The 23,644-nt window shown below is 39.0% G+C and overlaps 1 protein-coding gene across 1 annotated transcript in view; it reads right to left on the minus strand.

The window, feature by feature from the left end:
* Window positions 1–23,644, minus strand: part of septin8a (septin 8a) — a 29,509-nt gene that overhangs the window by 774 nt on the left and 5,091 nt on the right. Inside the window, exons 2-9 of the mRNA XM_079247919.1 lie at window positions 19,653–19,767; window positions 19,254–19,449; window positions 16,264–16,450; window positions 10,969–11,130; window positions 9,391–9,487; window positions 3,375–3,543; window positions 3,042–3,174; window positions 1,039–1,208 (exon numbers count right to left, since the gene is read on the minus strand). Coding sequence (XP_079104045.1) covers window positions 1,039–1,208; window positions 3,042–3,174; window positions 3,375–3,543; window positions 9,391–9,487; window positions 10,969–11,130; window positions 16,264–16,450; window positions 19,254–19,449; window positions 19,653–19,767 — 1,229 coding nt within the window. The remainder of the gene's footprint in view (window positions 1–1,038; window positions 1,209–3,041; window positions 3,175–3,374; window positions 3,544–9,390; window positions 9,488–10,968; window positions 11,131–16,263; window positions 16,451–19,253; window positions 19,450–19,652; window positions 19,768–23,644) is intronic.

The raw sequence follows: 23,644 nt of genomic DNA on the forward strand, positions 1-23,644 counted from the left end.
CTGCTACTTTCCACTTAGGGGAACGTTAAGGTGCGCTGCTGGCTTTGTTCTCAGGGGGAGGGACACATAAAAAAAGCTCTGATCCACAGTGTACAGGTTTGTCCATACATGAGGATTTGACGGTTCCTTTAAATGCAAATGTGGAAGCCAGATGAGTCAGAGAGCTCACGTTTTATTTTCTCTGACACAATGTATCTGGCGAGGCCTCCCGTTCCAACCGGATTTCCTCTGGGCTTTGTCCAGACCAATCACAAATGACTTTGCAGAGGTGGCACCTTCACAAGCAGCTCTCTGCTGATGTGGAAAGCTTTTGGACACATTGGATTTCTTTGCTGTAACCAGTTGGAAGTCTCTCCAATTGTGTCTGAAAATCTTGAGTATAAAGCAAGATTTTTTTTTTTTTTATCAAATAAAAGCAAACAGCGCTGTTGGATACTCAGTGATGTTAGATGCAATCACATCATCCATCTGAAATAAAAAGTCACCAAGTCAAAATATGAACTGTAAAAAACAAAAAACAAAAAAAAACCCACCCTAATCCTTGATTTAGATGAATTTCGCCTTTTTCTGAGCTGTGTCACCAATTTAAAAGCATTTTTCCTGCCTCATAGAGAGAATTTATCGTCTTGTCCCTGAGTAACCTGAACAATCAGAGCGTAGCAAAGGGAAAGAGTGAAAGCACAGGAAATGTTGAGCTTGGGCAGGACAAAAAGGGAGGACGTTTCCTTAACGCATGCCAGGTCCTTAGAAAAAGCTGACATTCCTGCGTGTTAGAGATAAGTTGACAACAGTGCAGCGCACTCCCCTTAAAGCTCATTAATGCGACACTTGACCACCGGACGTGGCAGAATGCCCGCCTTCTGCTTATTAGTAAATTTAGCTAAACAAGAAGGGTCAAGACTAGCAGGACAAGCATTTTAAGACTGAAGGCACACAATGGGAGGAAAGCGGGTTAAAGAAAGGTGTGGGGTTAGAAAACGCAGTGTCCTGTTATGGAAAGAAGAATGGGTAGGCTGACAGATGGAGAGACAGCCTTACTTTTTCTTGTCCTTGTCTTTCTTGGGAGGCTGAGATAAAGACAGCGTCTCAGCTGCCACCTTCTTCCTGTTGAAGGCGTTCATCTCCTCCTCCAGTTCTCTCCGCTTCTCCTCCACCTTCCTCTTCTCCTCCTGGTGCATCCGCTTCAGCTGCTCAAACTTGTCATGAAGCTGAAGAGAGATGGTGGTGATGGAAGGACAAGAGGACGAGAAGAAGAAAGGGGGGGGCGTAAACATTAGAGAGCAGTTGCTGCAAATGCCATCAGTCACTGGGAAGCATCGACTACAGACTTCAGTGTCGATTCAAACAGAGTTGATTCGACTAAATATACGTGTTAGAGCCATTTAGTTAATATTGTTGGTAAATTGTTGGTTTAATTATGAGAAAGTTTGGGGCTTTAACAAGCTTAATTGAAGACTTTGATTGGTTCTGGTTTAACAAGCCATCCATGAAGCTTCAGTTTCTTTTTTCTTTTTTTTCTTTTTTTATTAATTCCTCCTGTGGAACCCAGGGAGCACACTAGTCTTTGACCATGTTTAAGTGTATTTACTCATAAGGAGTACCTTTATTTTTTTGTATATTCTTTTTATCCTTTCCTGTAACGTTGAAAAGATTTAGTAAAGAACAAAGAAACAAGTCATGGACTCTCAGTGGATTTTGGAAGCATGCCTCAACTATATGCTCGGTCTCTACAGCTAGAAGAGGGCTTTTATAGTCAGTGCCACTCTTACAATACGTTTTCCCAAACCTTTATTCCTGTGACCACCACCTAATAATAATCTAAACATGAGCAGAACTGATAACTAGTGGGAGGTAGTTTGTCCTACATGAAGAAAAACTGTTACTGTTCATAAACCATCTGCTCAGTCATCCCCTTGTCTTTAATAATTTACTCATCATAACCAGCAGCTGATGAATTCTCCAGCACAAGCTGTGGCACGGATGAAATCAGAGGCTATGTAGTTACAGGAACTAGTTTATAATTCACTGGAATTTGTGGGGTGGGTGATCTAAGCCAGTATACCCCACAAACGTTCCTTTTGTGAGGCAGGATGAGCTTCAGTCCCCGGCGACCTTGCATATAGGCATTTCTAGAAAATAGATGGATGGCAGTTGTAAGATTACAATGCACACCAGTCTGTACATGTTGGGAAAACACCTTTTTCCCTGTCTTTAAGAATATAAGCTGTAAAAGCAGATAAAGATCCCTTGTTGCACCCGCCATTGCTTTGCCTTTTCCACACTGACCAACAGTGCACACAAACTGATGCTGAAAACGTTTCTACCTCCTCAATGACAGCTGTGCTAAAACAACAACCTCACCCAGCTCTCAATCTTACAGTCAACAACTCATCTTTTAATAGTTGCTGCAACTTTCGCCTCGGTTTTGTCGGACAAACAGGATAGTGAGACTTGACATCTGCATTAACTGCATTACAGAAGAATCTGCCCTAAAGCAGCTTTACTGATTAAACAGACGCTCAAGTTAAACAGTTAGTTGTAAATGCAAAGCGGCGAAGGTAAGATAAAATTAAGTAGAATTTAATGAGGTAAAATTAACTTACTGAAACTTCAAACATGTTCAAATTCACTTCAGACATGCTGAAAGGTCATGATTTATCGTTATGTATTGATTGTTTTGTCAACCAGACAGATGGAGACCATCTCCAGCCGAACCGAGGCTAAGGTGGTTTTCTTTCTTTTTTTTTTGTAAGTATCACTCCCTCTGTCTTTTTCCCCCAGCCTTACAGATCTACAAATCAAATTTCAAAGACCTGCTGAAGAGTTGGAGCACAGAAAAGAGCGCTATCAGATTATTTATGTTGCCAGAACAGCTGAAGCGTGCAGTAGCATACTGACCTACTGCAGTCTTTGCTGATGTGCTGCCAAACCATTAAAAAGCTTCACAAGCAACCCCTCTGAAGTTGCAGTAATGACATATAAAACATAACAGGCATTTAAAAATCAATCCTATCATGTTCTCATAATTTGTTCAGACTGACCTCTCTCTCCTTTTCTTTAAGTTCTGCTTCAGTTTCTTTGACTTTGTTCACAAACATTTGCCGCATTTCCTCCTCTTTGCGCTGCAGGTCCCCTAAAAACTCTTTCCTCTTGGCTTCGTAGGTCTCCTGAAGGCTGCAGGGAAGGGACGACAAAAAGGATAAAGTGAGAAGAAACAAACATAAAAAGGCTATTGTCATTAAGTTACAAAGACTTTCCCCTCAACAGTTGAGTAACTGTGCAGTTTGTTGCATTTCTTGCACGCTTGTCTACTGACCACTGAAGACACCTCAGGAAGGACACATGTTCCACAGTTACATTTCCACTCTGTTTACCTGAACGGCTGACTGTCAGGGTCTGTGTCTTTGAAGCCCATCTCTTCCAGCTTACAGCGTCGGTACAGCTCGTAATGACGGGCGTGTGTCTGCTCTCTCAGATCCTCCATGTTGACTCTGATCAACATCTCTCTGAGTTTCACAAAGTCACAGTGGCTCTCATTTTCAACTAAGGGTGGGAAAAATAACAAAAACATAATAATTAAAAAAGGAAAAGTCCAGATTGCTCCAAACCAAAACTTTGATTGTGTATTGAAAACGTTTTAATTAAAACCAGAGTTACAAGCATGTCACTCAATGATGAGTCTCATTTTTTCACCGCATCAGACTTATTTTAACACATCTGGTACTATTTTTCACTGACATTCTCTCAAAAGCATGAAATCAAACCACAACTCTACAGGAATGTCAAACACTCTGCATAATACACACGAGAGAGTTCATATCTGGTATGTACACATCATCATCGTAGAAATCTGCTGCATCTCTCACACAGACTGTACTCTTCATGCACGGTTTTTAAACTAGAACACGGCTTCATATCTGAGGGGGTCTCACAGTGAAATGACGTGGAGGAGAAAGGGCAGGAAGTGTGGCGTGCCTGACAGACCGACGCTGCTGCTGTGGGCAGCATCTCCATTCGACTGGAGCCTTTACTCATGGGTCACCTCAGTCCAGAATAACAATATGGTCTGCTCTGGAAATGACCTTTTTCCTCTCTTTTTTTCCAATACAATTCTTCTAATATTGCTCAGACAATTTAAAATAACTTTGAAAAAAAAAAAAAAAAAAGGGATTAAAGGCATATAAAACAGTTTAATTACATAACCTGGACGTTCCGTGATCGTGCTTTCTGAAGTATGAAGTATATACTGTAAGGAACTGACAAGTAGAAAAATTATTCATCCAAGTTCCCGCATACATTTAGCAAGTTTTGCATAGAAGTCAGCCAATGATAAAATTACTCCTGAAACCGCAGCATGCAGTGCAGATGTTGTGAACTGAAACTCTGTGAAAAGTCATAATAATCCCACTTTGGCTTGTGTGTGTAACCTCTCCCAAAAGTCTGTTAAATGATACGAAAACCTTTTATAACCATGACCACTGCCTGTGGATGCAGGAGAACATTGTGGAGCAAAAAAAAAAAAAAAAGTGCTTTTCAGTCTTCTGCTGGCTCAGATTCTGCACTCCTCTCATCAAGGAAAAATGATGGTCTTCTATTAAACTTAACATTTCCACCAGTTTTCTCCACTTGTTTAAACAGCCTGATGATGTCTTAAGGACCTGCATGGAAAAATGGAAAACTACAAAACTATTTAATCTACTTTTTTTGGGAATTTTTCAAACCTCTTGGGGAAAATAAACTATACTATACTCTGTATTAAAAATAGAAGTTCTTCATCTCCAACCAGGTGGACAGCTCAGGTAGACACCAATCGCTAACGCTCTCACATGCAAACCCATCTGCAAACGTGCCAAACCTATCGTGAGCCGTTTAAGAAATTTAAGCCAACACAAAGCTGAACAGATGGATTTTGATGCCTTATGAACACACTGGAATCTACAGGGGATGTGCAAACTAAACACACAAGGCCTTTAGAGTTAATACTACAAATACCGAGACAATGATGTAAAATGGGATCCATGTTGTATTTAAATACCACCATCAGCTGCAAGCTCTAAAAATATAAAGCACCGCGGTGACATTCAAAAGGCTTAACCATCCTTTTAGATTTATTGGCAGAAAATGAAAAGACAGCCTGCAGAGCTCAATAGTTAACCACTGCTCCTAGTATGTGTGTACGTAGTTATGTATATTTGTCTACAGGATATATATATATATATATATATATATATATATATATATATATATATATATATATATATATATATATATACACATACATATATACATACATATACATACACATATATATATATGTATATATGCATGTATGAATTAATATGCATATGTAGATATATGTATGTGTTGTTTGCCAATACATAAAGTTATTACCTGTTTGTATATTATTATAACCAATCCTCCATAATACATACTGTGTATGCTGTAACATAGACTACCAGTTACTGTGGTATAGAGCGTTTTTATTTTACTGTATTCAATATTTATATTTCATATTTGTCCTACTCTCTGGTAGGGGTGGGAATATCGAATGGAAAAATCGAATATCAGGATTTTTTGCATCACAATTTTAAAATAGATTTTATTTTTCAAATAAAGAAAAATCATCCTTAATAAAAAAAATTTTTTGCCATTTTTATTGTTTTTATTGATCTTTTTACTTGTCTTCATGGGCATTATAGCAGCAGAATGATTGTCTGGCCACTGTGTTGTTTTTTTTCCTCATTGAAATTAAGAAAAATGACGAGTAAAAAAAGTTTTCTACATGTTTTTTCATTTTTAACTTACCAAAATCAGCAATATCGAAGAATTGTGAGAATCGCAATTTAAATCGAATCAGCATCAAAGAAAAATCGTAATCGAATCAGGACAAAAGCATATTGTCACAGCACTACTCTCTAATGGAGCAGTAGTGATGCAAAAAGTCTTCCATAGTGGGATTAATAAAGTCTTATGCAGAGGTTTAACATACTTAAATGAAAAACCAACGGTTTTAGTGCCTGATTAACAAAACACCGGAGCGTTTCCTGAACACGCTCAGACAAAGCGTGTCAATGCTTCACAAACCCAAATTTAAATAAAATAAAAGGAAAAACGTGACGGTCAGGACGGGGACTGTGTGAATCATTTGCATTTTTGCTCAAATTTCTGACTAATCAAGCAATATTAGAAGAAGGGGAAAAAAAAATACCGGTAGGTTAAAAAAAGAACTAATAGCTCAGAGGCTGCATCTAGACTACTGAGACTGCTGCTCATTTGGCATCTAATAACTCTCTGTGCTGGCCCCCCTGCTGAGGGCTGAATGAGGGCCAGTGCTGTGACTTACTGCAGTGCTGAACCTTCAAAAGCACAGATCTGCTGACACACAGACAGAATACACCAACATGGAAACACAAACATTGAAGAAAAGGCAAAACCAGAAAATGGAAGCAAAAAAAAAACAACAAAATAACAAAAAAAAAAAAAACAGATCCATCTGTCCTTGGCTGTTAATCTGCTACTATGTTGTGTGTGATCGTCCAAATATTAGTCATGAATTAAGTTAATCAATAACATAACAATAAGATAAGAGTGTTAATTCACCATATCTATAATAGCAGAAAATACAGTTTTAATTTTGCATCGTTTTCTCACAGCAGAAGCCAAAGAAATTTCCATGAAATGAAAAACACTTGAGAATCAAATGTAATGTTAGTCCAGAATGGCATCTGTGCTCGCATACAAACACCTCCTGCTCCATGTTTTTACAACAGAACAAACACACAGTCGGCTTCAGAGACTAAACACCAGGGTTCTGCAGTGTGTCACAGATGTCAGGGGTTTTAGAGATAACAGAGCCATGAGATCCTGAGGGGAGATAAGCACACTCTCACTGAGCCTCCCCTTCAATTACTCTTATTGTCAGAGCACAGTTCCTCCTCTGTCATCCTGCCAAGCAGATGGAAATTTCTCATGTGCTCTTTAAGAGGTTACCATAACCCGTCCACATGACATCTGGCATGTACAAACCATTTCCACTGACTGAGGCTCTCCTTTCAGTCAAGTGCAAACTGTAAAGCAGACGTTTGTCTTCCTCCTCCCATCCAATCTTCAGATGCTTGGACAAGAAGTGTTGACTGACTGACTGACTGAAGGAATGAAGAGCCATCAGTGAGGAAGAGGCCCCTGACTCATCACTACAGACATTAGTTACTCGGCAGAGACGGATAATGTTGATTAGATAATTCGATCCAAAACAACAAAATCCAAAAAGTGCTTCAGAGGCAGATCTCGGTTCTGGGACGAACAGAATCATTTCACTGCAGTGTGCAATTAGATGCCGCTTCTCATCTACACTAATCATCCTTTTAGAGATAAACTTTAGATTAAAACCACTGAACATTAATTATAAATGCAAGTTTAGTAACTCGTACTGGGAGCCGATTACCTCGTCAATTCCATTTATATATTATGTATAAACACATAGACGTAATCTTCAACACACTATAATGTTGTTGTGGACAAATATCAGTTTAAAGCACTTAATATTAGAAACCTGTTCGATAAGACATGTTTAATATCACTGCTGCTGTGTTTGTCGTGTTGTCATGACAACCATCTTGTCTCATCAGCATCCATCTTTTACTGTAAGCCACCTATCAACCAGAGCTTTAAAGGAAAATCATAAAACCAGCCTCTTAAGTAGGGAAACATAAAGCAGAGATAACAGTTTGCAGAAGACATTAAAAAGTCACAGGACTGCTTGGTTACTTCATAATGACTCCTGAAGTATGTGGACCCTCGGAGACGCCCAGCAGGCTTCATAAATAACCAGAAAGTCCTCTGAGGATTGGGGAATGAGAGTGGTCAGTGGATAATGGGGAGAGGAAAGAGAGAGCAGTAAACCAGGGGGGCGAGGGAGGAAGGAAGTGGGGGAGGGAGGCAGCTTGTCTGGGAGGATAACTCCCACGTGAGCAGTAACATGCTCACAGCACATCTCTGTGTCACATTATTGAATTAAACTGTTTACCACCGCTGACAAACAGTGGAATGAGCTGTGGGAACAAAACTCCCAAGAAAGCTGACACGAGAGGCGACGTCTCCACGGGAAACACAATCGATACACACAGGCGTGCGTCCAATACACACATCGACGCACACGTAACAGGAGAGATTTACTGCACGTGAATAAGAACGGCTACAGTTATATGCACGTCGCAAGTAAACACAGACGCTCTCTGGAAACCCCACAGAAGACTCATTTATCCACTCGTCCTTCATTTCAGTGTCGCTCCTCAGGAAGTCACACTTGCAGCATTAACAGGGTGTGTATAAATAAAACAGACGAACAGTGGGGGCGTAGTCGTCACACTGCCACAAGCAGAAACATCTCTCACTACAGAAAGATGCTCGGCTGCTGAGTGAAACGTTGTCAAAGGCATGTCCTTCACAACATTCAGGACTCGCCATTTCATTTTACATTTTCAGTTTTTACCCTGCGATGGACTGGCGAGCTGTCCAGGGTGTACCCTGCCTTTCGCCCAAAGCCTGCTGGGATAGGCTCCAGCAACCCATCATTGGATTAAGAGGTTTGGATCATGACTGACTGACTGATTTCAGTTTTTATGACAAACACAATTTCTGCAATTTTTTCTGAAAAAAAAAATTGCAAGGAAATCGTCAATGGTCCAAAAAGGTTTGCACTTTCCTGTATGAGTGTGCCGTTCCAGTACAAACTGGCTGCTTCGGTTGGATGTTAAAATGGCAAAGCATCCACAACACATGAGAAGAGGCTAAACATATGATAAAGTCATGTTCCTATTAAAATACAATAATAAAATGAAATGAAAAATACTTTATTAATCCCTAAAGGGAAATTCAATAACAATAAATAATAATAAATAAATTCAAATAATCATTCATCATCTCAAGGCATTTAATAAATTGTTAAAGCATATTATTTTCGTCCATCTTTGGGGGGGGGGGGAGACAATACTTCTAAGCTGTTTAGACCATTGATTTACACGTAGAGACGTCTAAAAACAGCAGTTTGTATGAGTCATGTCACAGGAGCCTTAAAGACCAGTTTCCACTGCTGACAGAGCTGTTTTTGTGAACACAACTCCCTTCCCTACATCTTGTTCTTTATTTTCACTTCAATAATTCACCAAACAGGAAACTGTATTCCTGATACTTCTCCTTAAGTGTACCAGCATCCACCGATTTACAATAAACACGTCTTTCCTAACTGGTTTTTACCGGAATACAATAATACACATCAGGCTTAAGGCTCATCACTGTGTAGCAATACTGAAGAAAAGAAAAAAGTTGGTCCTTTACATGCGCAATGTACACTCACACATCACGACTGACTTTCTCATGGGCAGTTCTTACCTTGTACAACACCCCAGGGGTACTGTCTGGCCCTCACCGTTTTGTTACCCACTTTGACCTCTTCTACGCTTCCGACCACAGCAAACGGCAGATGAGCCTGCACAGGAAAAGACGTCACGGGTGTTAAAAAGGTGAAAAGTTGTAACCGGAGGGCTTCTTCCTGTCCTTCCCCTGGAAAGTTAAAAGTTTTTCATTTCCTGCTTTCTTCATTCCTCGCAGCCCTGTAAAACACTTGTAAGTTCACTTCACAAACTTGTTACTAAAATCTAAGACAACAAACTATTAAACGTTAAATTAAAGTTATTTGACCATGTTTGTAGGCCCGCTCATCTTCCACAAGAAGCCCACATCACAGAGAAGTTTGCATTGGATGAACTGAAGCTGTTTTATGTGCAACAGCTGCCTCAGAAGGAGCTGGGAGGCCTTTCTTCTTTATGTGATTAAAAGCATTTTTATTATTGCTCTGAGAGCTACTACGCCTCATTACAGCTGACAGTAATGAGTCATGTGGAAAACAGGCTCGATACAATGCCTCAAAATTGCAAGACAAAAGCAGCTAGCTGCTTGACTCTGAGGGAACAAACTGCAGAGAGTGGGCACTGATACCACTATGAATACATCAGGATACTGGACCAGAACAGTGCCAGAGAGAATTACATACAGTCCTGTTTGTACATTTGTACATGAGGCGGTGTATGTCTGATGAGTACACATTCTAGTTATAAAAAGAAAATTATCAGGCTAATAATCTGAATAAAATGCTTTTTTCGGTTGCCTCTTGTGAAAAATAAGGACACTAAGCTAAAAGTCACTTGTTTGTTTCCTTGTGTTATTATTTACACAATCAGGTTTTAGTAGCATGTCTACTAAAAAGCCATTTCTTCAGATAAACAGTAGAAACATGCAAAACGGCAATATAAAGACTGAAGTTAAACGTCTGTACCGCTTACAAGTTTACACAATTTTTTGCACTCTTTAATATAAAAAGAAAAGACAAATCATGTGTAAATCATGTGTAAATCTATGTAAAACTGTTATTATTTTTCTCTCTGGGCAACACATACAACAACAAGCATGCATTTGCACATTTTTGGCATTTCTCCTCCCGAATACAGAAGCAAATCAATGACTGCAAAGGGAAATGACTTTGGATCATGTGTTAACAGCAAAGAAAATATTGTAAACACGCTGCCGTTACCAGATGTGTAACACATGTGGTTCTATAAATATAAAGTCAGAAGACATACATACCTTTACAAACTGTATTTTAAAAGAACTCTACACATTTTTTCAACATGTAATTTAAGAACAGGGCATCATCTACATGACACTGTTCAGGTTGGACTGCATGGTGGGGTGGCTAGAAGTCCACTGTGTGGCTTAATGTCAAAGAAAGGAGGGAGTGTGCGGATAAGAGGGTGGTTGTCTTGTTTGTCTCTGTAGGTTGCTAGGATACTGTGATGAACCACCCTGCCTCTCTCTACCTGACAGGGCTCCAGCATGACCCTGTGACCCTGAGTTGGATTAAGTGAAGGAGGACAGATAGACTTTTAGGGTAACAATGTCGGTTTGACTTACGTTCATGGAGGCATTGATCTCACTGACGGCTTCATCGTCTGTCGGGAACTGATATATCTGGACGCCGTTGCTCACGAGTTCACTCATAATCTTTATTTTGAACTTATGGAGCTCGCTCTTGGAGATTGTGTCTGCTTTGGCGATGATGGGAATTATGTTGACCTAAAGAACGATGGGAAGAAAAAGACAGGAGGTACTGAAAGCTGTTCAAAAGTTAGTAACGTGCCTCATCCTGTCTCACGATGATCAATACCAACAGAATATAGCTTATGGATGAGGCTCTTAGAGAAAATGCACATATCAACTGAATGCTTCTAGAGAATTATAGATGACAGATTTATCATCAGGTCATAAATACAGAGTCAAAACAAAGTTAGTTTTAAAAGAAATTCACACTCAAAATGACCATTAAAGTGTGACAAGAGTCAATTCAGCAAAGCCGAACAGTGAGAGTTCAGTCAGAACTCCAACACATCCAGAAAACAAACTGCGATTATGAAAATAAACCAGGCTCCATCTACAATCAGCAACAGATGTGCAGATATAAACACACAGTTTGTCTGCATTCCTCCATACAGCTGCTTTACCCAAATCACTAACTGGGACGATGGGAAGGACTCCCACAGATTCACTCGTCAATTCCACACGGTGCCTCAGAGCAAATGCCAGTGTTGATTAAGAGTCAAATTACAACCTCATCACACTTTACTGGATCATTAATCTGCAGCAGGGCAGCCAGCGTCGTGTTTAACCCTTAATAAACCCTGTTTTCTAATCACAAGGCCGGGCACAACAGCCTTGTTTGTCCACTGAAGCAGATGGAGGTTAGCGGGTTGGACGTAGCCAATGAGGACGAAGTGGACAGAAATGTGTGTTTACTTCCCACAGATGAGTTTTCCCAGCTGACCAAAGAGCTCCAAAATAGTTCTGTTTGTTGTGAACAACTAGGACCACCAGCTGTAGCTACATGCAAGAAGCTCTCACATTGAACACTCAATGAAAATTAAGAATTCGTGAGATTCTCAGAAACTCAGATGCTGCTCATGTGACAAGCTGAACTTATTAAATATTTTGCATGTCATCTGAAATCTTATCCCTCAGCTACCGATTTATGTGTATAAAGCTCAATAAATAGCTGCCCGGTAAGGTGTGTGTGTGTGTGTGTGTGTGTGTGTGTGTGTGTGTGTGTGAATGTGTGTGAGTGTGTAGTGCCTGCTTTAATAAAGGTATAATGACAAACAAAATAGAAGTCACAACTAAAATTTCACAACTTGAACCTCTCACCTCAATCACACAACATGAATGATTACTGTACAAATTTCACATTTCATTATTTAGCAGGATGTATTAATCATGTCACATGATAAACTAAATCCTCTACATCAGGGGTGTCCCATGTTGGTCCTTGAGAGCTGCTGTCCTGCAGGTTTTTATATGCATCCCTGTTCCAACACACCTGGTTCCCATTTAATGCATCCAACAGACAATAAAGTTCTGCAATATGACTGATTCATCTGATTCAGGTGTGTTGGAGCAGCAGTACATGGAAAACCTGCAGGATTATGGCCCTCCAGAACCAGATGTGGACACCTCTGCTCCATATGTTCACTTCCTGCTTTAATCCTGTAAAAATAAAGAAAAACACTCATTGATGGTTTCTTTGTATCTGTTTACAAGAACAACGTCATTGTTAATGTTTGACAGGAAAAGCTGGTACTGGTCGGATTCCCTGTTTGCTCCTCTGATGGACAAAAGACGTCTGCTTTTTTATCTTTATTTTCCAGATTAAACTTGTTCTTCTTTGTGTTCAAGTGTGAATAATAATCATGTGAATCACCACATGCTGACACTGTAAAATACGATTATGAGGACTTTAATTTCACACCACAAAGAAAACTAATTCTAAAATGGCTTCCGTGGCAATAAAATGTTTTCAAGGTTGCCAAAATGTAAAACGTATGGAAAAAAGCCAGAAATGATCAGTGTTGACGACAGTCTGTAGTAAGGGTGGGAGAATCTACTCGAAAAATTGGATATCGGGATTTTTTGCTTCACAATTTTAAAATCTTTTTTTTTTTTTTTTCCAAATAAATAAAAATAATCTATTATAAAAGTTTTGTCATTTTAATTGTTTTTATTGATCGTTTACTTGTCTACTTGGGCCTTATAGCAGCAGAATGATGGTCTGGTTACTGGGTTGTTTTTTCCTAATTGAAATCAACAAAAATGGTGAGCAAAAAAAGTTTTATACAATTTTTTTGTTTTTAAATCTACAAAAATTAGAAATATCAAAGAATTGAGACGCAATTCAAATCAAATCGGCACCCAAAGAAAATCAGAATCGAATTGAATTGGGGCAAAAGCATATCATCACAGCCCTCGTCTGTAGTGGTGATGCAAAAACATGCATGAAGACAGCCGACAGCTGGAGGGTTATATCGGACATTAATTTAGTTTTGGACTACAACAAAATTATTTTAAAAATTACTTATGGAATTTTTTTTAATTTTTTTTTTTTACATACAAAAAAATCAGTAACATTAACTTAAATGAATAATGAATAATATTCAGAATACCTAATGATTTAATTTTACAGACACTTGACTGGGCTGAGTTTATTGAACCAAAAACAGGGCCCCAGCATCCCTGTGACCCCGAGTTGAATAAGTGAAAGAGGATGGATAGACTTTTAGGATATTCTCTGAGTTCATTCTGCACTTATTTACAACCCAGAAAGAGTAAAATCACCAAATTTACAAAAGCTGATCATTATTTGCAGCTGAGAATATCCCAGTTTTGTCTCTGAGTGCTGGCTTGGTCTGAGATTACACAGTAAAACACCACTGTACTGCACTTACTGGAAACACTGGCAGGACAGAGCCACTGAAGTCAGAGTGGTGCTCCCTATCTAACATTATTGTCATTTTAAACCTGAAGCACTTTGTGAGGCTTGTGAGGAACTAAAATGTTTCTTACAGCTATTGTTGAGCTACTTTTGGAGGTGTTTTTTTTTTTTTTTTTAATATATATATATATATATATATATATATATATATATATATATCAAAAGGAAAAGCAGTTCTTGCGTTAGAAATAAATGTAACTAATGTTGACTCCTTTGTTGTTGCTCATATACAAAAATAGAAAGAAAAAAAAGCAAAGCTCAGGTAAAGGAAAATGTCTGATTTTCAAGCATTAAACTCAAGATTTGGCTTTACATCCTGTGGTGTTTTGGACAGTGTCAGGAGGCTGCTGGCAAACGCAGTGTGCCAGGTTTTGATCACTCTATTGGCTGGTAAAGACACAGTAGAAGCTTTATGGTCACTACCGATACAATAAATTTCTCTGAAATTTGTGTAGGTTTGCTTTCAGTTTAGAAGAGCAGTCTAGCTTCTCATATGGAGTAGTTACCTAATTGTAAAATGCAATAATAAAAATTTTTTAAAAAGGCTAAATAATATAAAACTCTTCATAAAAATCTCTGACAGGGAGCGTTGGCCATGTGAAACAGCATCAGGAGACATTTGGCAGACAGGTGCAGCAATGTGTTGATAGTTGGCAGAAGTCAGGCAGCAGGTTTCAGCCACAAGATTGCCATCTGTTTTTTTCTGGATTTATCATTGTTGCATGAACAGAAACAAACAGAACGAGGGCTCTTATTTCTACAGCAGCGCTATCGGCAGTTATACACACTAAACACTGCTGTAGCGGCAGCAGACAAAACCCTCTGGGGCGGGAAGCAGCGGATCGATTTGATGGTGTAACAAAGATTCAATTACTGAATCACACAGTGCTGTTACTTAATGTAGATTTGTACAAATCCTCACACACAAAGTCATGTAGTTTTGTCTTAAAGGCTTGAAAAAAACCCCCACCTTTTTAGGACTTACAGATTCAATTTCATGTGTTCCCCACTTTCCTACCTGCCATTATTTCTTTCTAAACATGTATTTTAAATATGCTTCGGCCCTCTGAAACCTGGATTTTAATAAAAGGGAAAAATCTAACACCACACTGTTTAACAATCTCTTCTTTGGCACTACAAGTACTACAGCGTTGATATTTTTTTTTGTATCAAATGTCAAACTGAGGAGAGGCTAGGGAATGCATCTCCGGTGAAAACACTAAGCAGCACATGGGAAAACATGGGATACACAAACCAATAATGTGTAGGAATGCTCGCATAAGAGCTATGAAAAAGCCACAAATCAATACGTTACTGAGAGTAAATATCGACTGGCATTCGACAGTACTGTTTATTGACTTGCAAGCACGTCAAATCTGCCTAAATGGAACGAGCCTGACGAGGACGTATTTATAAACTAAATCCTAAAGAAATTTGTGCTGGATTGATGAGAAGCGCTTGGCTTGCTTTCGCTACACAGCAAATCAAACATTTGCAGTTGCAAATATGCAAAAAAAATTTGTTGACTTGGTGGTGTTAAAAAAAAAACCTTCATAGAAGGCAGATCTGCCATAACAACCAAGACAGTTACAACTAACTATCCAGGTTATGCTCTTTACTCTTATAGTTATAGGTAGTCTAGCCATTTATTACTTATGTAGCAATGGGGACGTCACCTGATTCAGAGATGTACCTCGCTCAATTTCTCTAATATATTAATGTATAAATATATATGACAATATTGCCATCTCTAACTTATTTCTCCTTTTTTCCGCAGGTCTTTCTGAATAAGTGCAGCTGTACACGTTCTGTCTTTCCTCTCGTCTCCACCCCAACCAATCGAGGCAGATGGCTGCCCTCCTTGAGCCGGGTTCTACTGAAGGTTTTCTTACTGTTAAAAGGAAGTTTTTTCCTTCCCACTGTCGCCTTGTGCATGCTCAGGATGGAGGATTGGATCGAAGTCATGACTCGATACAATCAGTTGGTTTCTATTATAGACTATGTATGAATTGGCTTAAAATGATGTGTATGTAAAGTTTCCAGTGACAACATTGTTGTGAAGTGGCGCTATACAAATAAAGTTGAATTAAATTAAACTAAAATGGGATTTATTTTTATATAAGGAAACAACTAAACGAGAGCACTTCCAGAAGCCCTTTAACGTGAAATGGAAACATACACATTCACTGGGTGATTTTGCTTTTAGCTCCGTTCCCTGGAAACAAAGGATCCACACCCAGCAGAGATCCTGACATTTCACTGAAATCCACACAGGTCACAGTGAAAAGCAGGTTGGATTTCAGCATCAGATATCTTCCACACAATGGGCTGCTGGGAGTCAGTGTGGTTTGGCCAGAGGGCAAGTGTGTGAGTGTGTCACTGGTGCGTACCTTGCTGTCCAGCTTTTTCATAGTGACGAGGTCCAGGGACTTGAGGGAGTGTCCAGTTGGGGCAATAAAATATAGACAAATGTGGATCCTCGTGTCATGGTAGTTAAACAGCGAGCGCTTGATCTTCAGCTCTTCCTGGAGATAGTTTTCAAACTGAGTGTCAATGTAGTCGACGATGGGCTTGTAGCTACGGAGAGGGACAAAAACAATAAGATTTATGTCTGCATGTAAAGCAAAATATTTGTCTTCGCATTCATGCATTTGTGATAAATATAAAAAGGAGATGTGGGCCCGTCTCGAGGGGAACAAACCGAGGCAGTTATGTTTTCAGTTACTATATGATCCGGTTTGTTGCCAAGATTTCAGCTTAGACTTGTACAGCTTAGCTGTGTATGAAATGTGTGTTCAGCCTACTAAAGTCCGGCTGAAACTAATGACAGAAACTACAAAAAAAAAAAAAAAGCACACCCTGTTCTCCCAGGAAAATGAAGCATGAAAGAAACCAATTTAACAGAATTTTTCTCTTGAGAAATCTCCATGTGGAGCAAAACACTGAACATTTTCTCCATTATCTGTAATATGATATACGACCTGCATAAACAGGCCAATCCAAACATGAGTCAGTGCACATTTATTAAAGCTAACAGATTTCCTGCACTAAACACATCATCCATCCTTATCAATTACATGGCTGCAATTATTTTTTCGCATTCTGAAAAACAGCTTTCCTCCTTGCAGATTGCATATTGTTATTTATTAAAACGCACAGTAATCTCCACAGAAGCGTAGTTTTACAAAGAAAGGAAAGAAAAATTAGAGAGGATGTTTTAAATCCAAAACTGTTTGCTAATCACTTCTGACTTTAAAGGTGTAGTATGTAAGATTTTCAACATTTTCAAAATAGATTAACTAAAAAAATAACTACAATCATAATTAGACCCTTCTTAAATGTTTGCCTACCACTAAAAAAAAAAAAAGTGCTTTTTGTCATTTGTCATTAATTAAACTTGTAATTTAATAACGCATCAAATATGGACAGACTGGAAACTACATGTTCAAAAAAAACTATCTAATTATGATTGTAGTTAATTTATTTTGAAAATATACTCCACCTTTAAAGGAAAATGTTACAAAATGTTAAATGATGCAGTTTGTTTTCTGGAAGCTCTTCTTTGTAAATTTAACCCACAAAAACAGCTAAAAGAGCATCTTTGTCCCATCCCTCATACAAACCTAGTTCAAGTTTTTCGCCTTTGCTCGACAAAAGTTTTGTGTAAAGACGACAATACACATCCTTAGCTGCAGATTTCATAGCTGCATGTTTATGTTAAGTTGTGTATTCAGACCCCAGACAACCATCTCAGCCTCGACGAGGAATCTGTCGTCAGTTCCAATTATTGAGATTCAAAAGCAAATGGTTGTAAAAACTCTAAAGTAAAACTTTTCTTTTAGCAGCACACTTAGACATAAATCTGTCTAAAATGGCCATTTGCAGAGTTCTGATGAAGAAACTAACATTTGACATAAGGCTGTCACTTTGTGTGTTCATAAATAACAAAGTGTGACAGCAGAGATGCACAATCGTGGCTTTAAATGCAGAACTGATCACTCTTAGTTTAAGGTTAAGGGTTTGTTTCAGATTTTGTTTTACACAAGCAACAGAACAGTCATTTTAAAACCAGTAATGTATGAAACCTGTAATAACAAAAAAAAAAAAAAAAAAAACTTTGCTTAAAGGTAGAGTATGTAAGACTTTCAATATTTTCAAAATAAATTAACTAAAAAAAATAACTACAATCATAATTAGTTTTTTCAACATAGGTTCCAGTCTGTCCACATTTGATGCATTATTAAATTACAAGTTCAATTAATGACAAAGACCTTGAATGTTTTCTGACCAGTAAAAAAAATACTTTTTTTCCACCAGTAGGGTGAGTATAAGCGCATTTATTGCAGAGTGGCTCTGAGCTACAGCTCACAAGCGATTCCTGCCCTCATTGGAGCTGGCAAGGAGGAGGGGTGAGGGGTGAGTTTTGCTCATTACTGCCAACCTGTGGTCGTTTGTGGAGGTAGCAGTTTTGTGGTTTTGCTCACGACCTGGTGTTTGCCACCTGGTGGTGGAAAGAATTGTCTTGAAATCTTACATGCTCTGCCTTTAAAGTCCCTATCCAATTCCTGGTGTGACCCTTCCCCACTAGAAATTCATTTTCTCCCATCATGTCAATCTAACAGTGAAAACTAAACGTCCTCGTCCACTTTCAGCAGTAGGGTGTCGCGCGTCAGTGACCTTTTCCTGGTCAGAAGGGGGAAAAAAATTTAGAAAAAAAATATCTGGCATTCCCTGAGCTAGCACCATGTTTACAGTCATCTGTCCTCTACCTTCGCAGCCATCTTCTATCTTCTCTGGGGAATGCACAAACTCTGACCCTTTTGAAGCTCTCTCTCAGTGTGCGTTTACTGTCTGCTGCAGGGTCCGTCCTTCAGCATGTTGGTTTAAACAGCCTGCGGCGAAAGCTACTATCAAAGGCCGTGAGAGAGCAACTTGCTGGCTCGGCCACGGCAAGTCGGCCTCATTCCACAGCTGAACATTTAAAAAATAAAATAAAATAAAATAAAAAAAATAAATTAAAAATAAACAACTCCCTCTATTTTTCACCACCCTCCCTTTTCCATTCACCACAGACAGGCAAACTGGAAGATTTGGGAGAGAAATTGTACATCTCTTTTGTAGCCAATGGCAACATGAGTGACATTAAGATGTTGCAATTTAATATATAGAATGTATGAACATTAAAAAGGCTGACAGGAAAATAGATATTCTGTGTTTACAAGTTTCCTGATGAGCAAAGAATCATATTATTTATGTGTGCTCTCATCAGAGCCAGTTGATGAGAGTTTGACTCAGAATAATAAACAAACCTTTTTCCAGTTTAAATAAAAGTAGAGATGAACAATCAGCCTATTAATGTTCACTATTTCACCAAGATTACCTGTCCTCTTTGTTGATCTGGTCACCGAAGCCGACGGTGTCGACGATGGTTAGTTTGAGGTGGACGTTGCTTTCTTGCAGATCGTATGTTCGCGGTCGCAGATACACACCGTTCTGGTAATGACTCGCCTCTTCATTCTCAAACATGGTATTGAAGAGTGTGTTCATTAATGTTGATTTTCCAATACCGGTCTCCCCTGTGCATGAGCAGAGGCAACAAACTCAAACTACTTTGTCATTTTCAGATGTAGGTAAGGGAAAAAGAAAAAAAAAAAAAGTGCAAGGCAATCTTTATCGCTTTCATGTGAATGCTGGACAATAGGTACACAATAATCATTTTTGTAGATTACAAGACTTTATACAGTGTAAATAATGCACACAAAAAAAGTTTATTACTCACCTACACACAGAATGTTGAAACAAAAACCCTGTGTGACCGATTTACTGACCAGCTGGTCAGGAAGGCTGTCAAATCCAACATGGCCGCCCAAGCTGAGGCTCCGCTTCTCTTCATTCTAAGTGAAATAAAGCAAATCATTAAAAAATACTGGGGCATGGGTGTGCGTGTGTGTCGGGGGGGGGGGGGGGGGGGGGCACATGGCAAAGACATTAGTCAGAGGTAGGAAAACACACTCACATTCCTATGCAAGTAAACATCAAAGGTCCTCTGTTCATTCTGCACATGTAAAAGCCATCAGCTACATACATAATGTGTTCAGTAATCAGGCCCTGCAGTGAGGATAAGCTTAAAGAATAATCCTTCACAAGCATGAGGGACTAAAAGATGTTTGAGAGGGGGAGAGGAAAAAAAAAAAAAGAAAAAAGACTTAAATGGGTGCAATTACCCCAAACCAACCCAAAAGGACTTTAGTCAGTGATTTAACATGTATGGAGGACGGGAAATTAAAATGCTCAACTGAAGTAAAAGCCAGCTACAAATTTGAAATATGCAAGTTTAGTGTAAAGCCACAGTCATTAAAGCAAAAAATGTGAGGAAACGATGGAGAACAAAACCAATTAAGTCCCTTTTCACAATGCAAACCTGTCAAGAAACCACTGCTGCCAATTTAAAACACCACAAAAAAACTTGCATTTTCAGAAAAACTTACTAATAAATAACAAACAAAAGGAGGAGGGGGGCACAAAAATCTGCTGCAAGTTGCTTTACCGTTGAGTCTGATCTGAACTGAAGTTTACAGATAAAACCGTGGAGGAGAGGAGCAGACGGCACCTTGAGATGAATGGAGCCATGCGATCTCATCTGGCTCGGTCTGGATGGACTACATACTTTGAGGCTGATGTCACCCAACGCAGGCAGTCTGAGACTATAGCTCAGCTAAATGCAACCCGACCGTACTGAGCAGAGAGGTTGAGACTCGCTCTGAGTGTGCAGCAGATCAAATATTATCCTGACAGAACAGCATGATAAAAGATGGACTGTCTGTGTCATTTTCAGAGGAAAACTAAATAAAATAGGGCTCAATTTGTCAGGCTACATAGCTGGAATAATCTGACATGAGCTAAGAGAGGCAACACGGTGCCGAGCTGTCGTAGTAACACACACTATCTAAAATATAAGAGTCTTGGATTCTGATAAATTAGCCTGAGATATTTCTCTTGTTCCCAGGGTACACACACACACACACACACACACACACACACACACTTACTGCAAGTCACTTCAGACAAAATCATTTGTGAACTGATGCTTCAGAGTGTTTAGTTTACAGCGATGAGAAAGAGGCAGCTGCTGTTCTTTGTTATTCACTGTAAACTAAAAGCTTGTTTAACAACATTAATGCTTCCCTGCGGTATTTCGCTTCCTGACTAAAGCTTGTAGAGATACTAGGAAGAGATTCCTGAAGGAGGAGGGTGTGGGCTTCAGTATCATGTCTAAAAGGAAATTGAAGCAATGATTTTAGATTCCTGAGCTGGGTTTTAAATAGAGGAAGTTGACTAATTATACAAGCTTTTTTTTTGCCCATGTTATATGTACCAACAAAACTGGACAAATCAGTTGGAATCAGCAACGCTTATGGGCTCAACTGATGCTTTTTCCTTCCTCCGAATGCATCTAACTTCCCTAGAAGTTTACTTTGCCTATTCAATAAACATTTAGCCTCAAGAGAAGCATGCACCAAATTACAGAATCAGCTTTATGCCATAAAAAGCCTTTCAAACAAAAGTTCAATAACCTTCTACCCTTCGCTCTGTTGGAAATTTCTCTGAATTCACCAAACCACAAAAGAATAACTCTCCATTTCAGAAGGACAACAAGTATTCTGACTAACAACATGACTCTGGGTTGACCTACACTGAACCAGATCGACACGTAATCTATGTATGAATGGGAGACAGTGATGGGTTTGTAGTGAGAGCTACTAATGCGAGCATGCAGACCCAACCAACAACGATATTGTTTCGAATCAGACAGACAGAACTGCACACGCAGCTCTGATTTGACTGACAGGGTGTAAGTGTGTGTGTGGGACTGACTGCTGGCAGAATTACTAAGATCTTTTAAAGCTATGGCAACGCAGATAAAATCCTCATCTATGGCTAAAATCCTTCATCACAATGTAGCTTCGATGAAAGAATATTAACTTTCAGATGGCATTACAGCTATTTAAAACTTATGATTTTTAAGTAAACTGATTCAAATACTGTGACGCCTGTGGCTGTTTGAGTTTTTAAAAAAACTGCTAAAAATGCAGAGTCAGCTCACCGAGCAGGCAACTATTAGCGAACACTGATTTCATAATGCATTATACCGTTTTCTTCTGCAAATAAAAGTGCCCAAAACCAGCTGCATTACTTCAACTGTGCACCACAAAGCTAAAAGAAAGGAGTCTGCCTTTTTTTTTTACTCCTGAACACGTTTACACCTCAAGACCAGAAAGCAACACCAGCAAAACACAGGATGTCGAGCCATCAGATGAGACCACGTAGTGAAATAATGAGGCTTCTGTCTGTCCGCTCTCTGATGCTCGTTCAAAGGAAGAGAAGCGCAGCAATGAAAGTATGACAGGTATGAAAAGCTTCTAATTAGCATGTCCCAGGGGTGAAGAGACAACATAGTTCCCAGGCCACTGTATCGCCAGACCAACAGGAAATGGCTGCACTGAGGGGCCCAGGTGGCTCAAAGTGAAATGAGGCGCAAACAACACAGGCTAGCTGCACAATGCTAGTGCGTGCTTGTGGTTAGCTGAACAGCAAAGAAAAACATTCTCAAAAGACATTTGGAGGTATATTGCACATACATTTCTCAAAAATTGATTTTCCAATTCAGTTTAGCTGTCTGAGCTATGGTATTGTGCTTCCAGTCCCACTTGGTCTCACAGCAATAGCTTAGTGGACATAAATAACTACTGCAAATGTAAAAGATTCTTCTTAAATGTCAAATGACAGGTGCTGCATTTGTGTATATTATATATACATATATAAAATCTCTCTCTCTCTCTCTATCTAATATATATATATATATATATATATATATATATATATATATATAATATATATATCTCTATATCTCTATATATCAAGTGGTCAAAGTTTAGTCATTGGACATCAATGGACATAAGTGTTTCAAACATTACAATACTGCCAGCAGCCTTGCAAGCCTCCAAACACGTTTGGACAGGCTTTCTACAAGGTCCAATAAGTATGCAAAGCACAACAAACAATATGGAACAAATAGTGGCCTAATAAAGATATTTTTCATGTACCTATTTGGAAAAACCCACAGAGATCCTGGAAATCGACCCCGTTGTGACCTGAGATTCTCTAATCAGCCTCTGACAACGTTTCGACCCTCTTTTCAGCTCCCTTCTCGTCTGCTGCTTCCATCCACTTGTCTCTGACTTCAGGTTGTAGCTTGGATCTGCATCACTTAGCATCCAATTCACAGACAGCAGCAACTTCCCAGACTGACACACACACACACTGCTGCAGCTTGTTCTTTTTGTATTGTGTGTGTTTGGAAAGAAAAACACCTGGGTGAAGCTTGAAACATTTAACTGTATCTTAAGTAGCTCTTTTCATAGCACCGGTTTGTCTTAAACGTTGTCACATTAAATGTTAATTAAATCCGCTGATACACAACATTTTATGTAATTTCCCTCCTATTTTTAATCTTCTGTTTTCATCCATATTATTTAGAACTACATGTTAAATGAAAAGTCTATTGGAAATAAAGGAAAATTATTTTTCAAACCAATGAAAAGGTTTAAAATTTTAAGCTTTTGCTTTTCTTTTCCTCGATGAATCAATGAATAGAAGCACTAGATATCAGAAAATATCTGACAGAGTTGCAACATGCATCTCAATGTCATCAAATTCTGATTATGGTGTTTACATGAGTTACATGTAGGCTGCTCAAATCATATTCCTGAA

Source organism: Telmatherina bonti (assembly GCF_933228915.1).
Source record: "Telmatherina bonti genome assembly, chromosome: 10".
In the NCBI taxonomy this organism is placed as follows: domain Eukaryota; kingdom Metazoa; phylum Chordata; class Actinopteri; order Atheriniformes; family Telmatherinidae; genus Telmatherina; species Telmatherina bonti.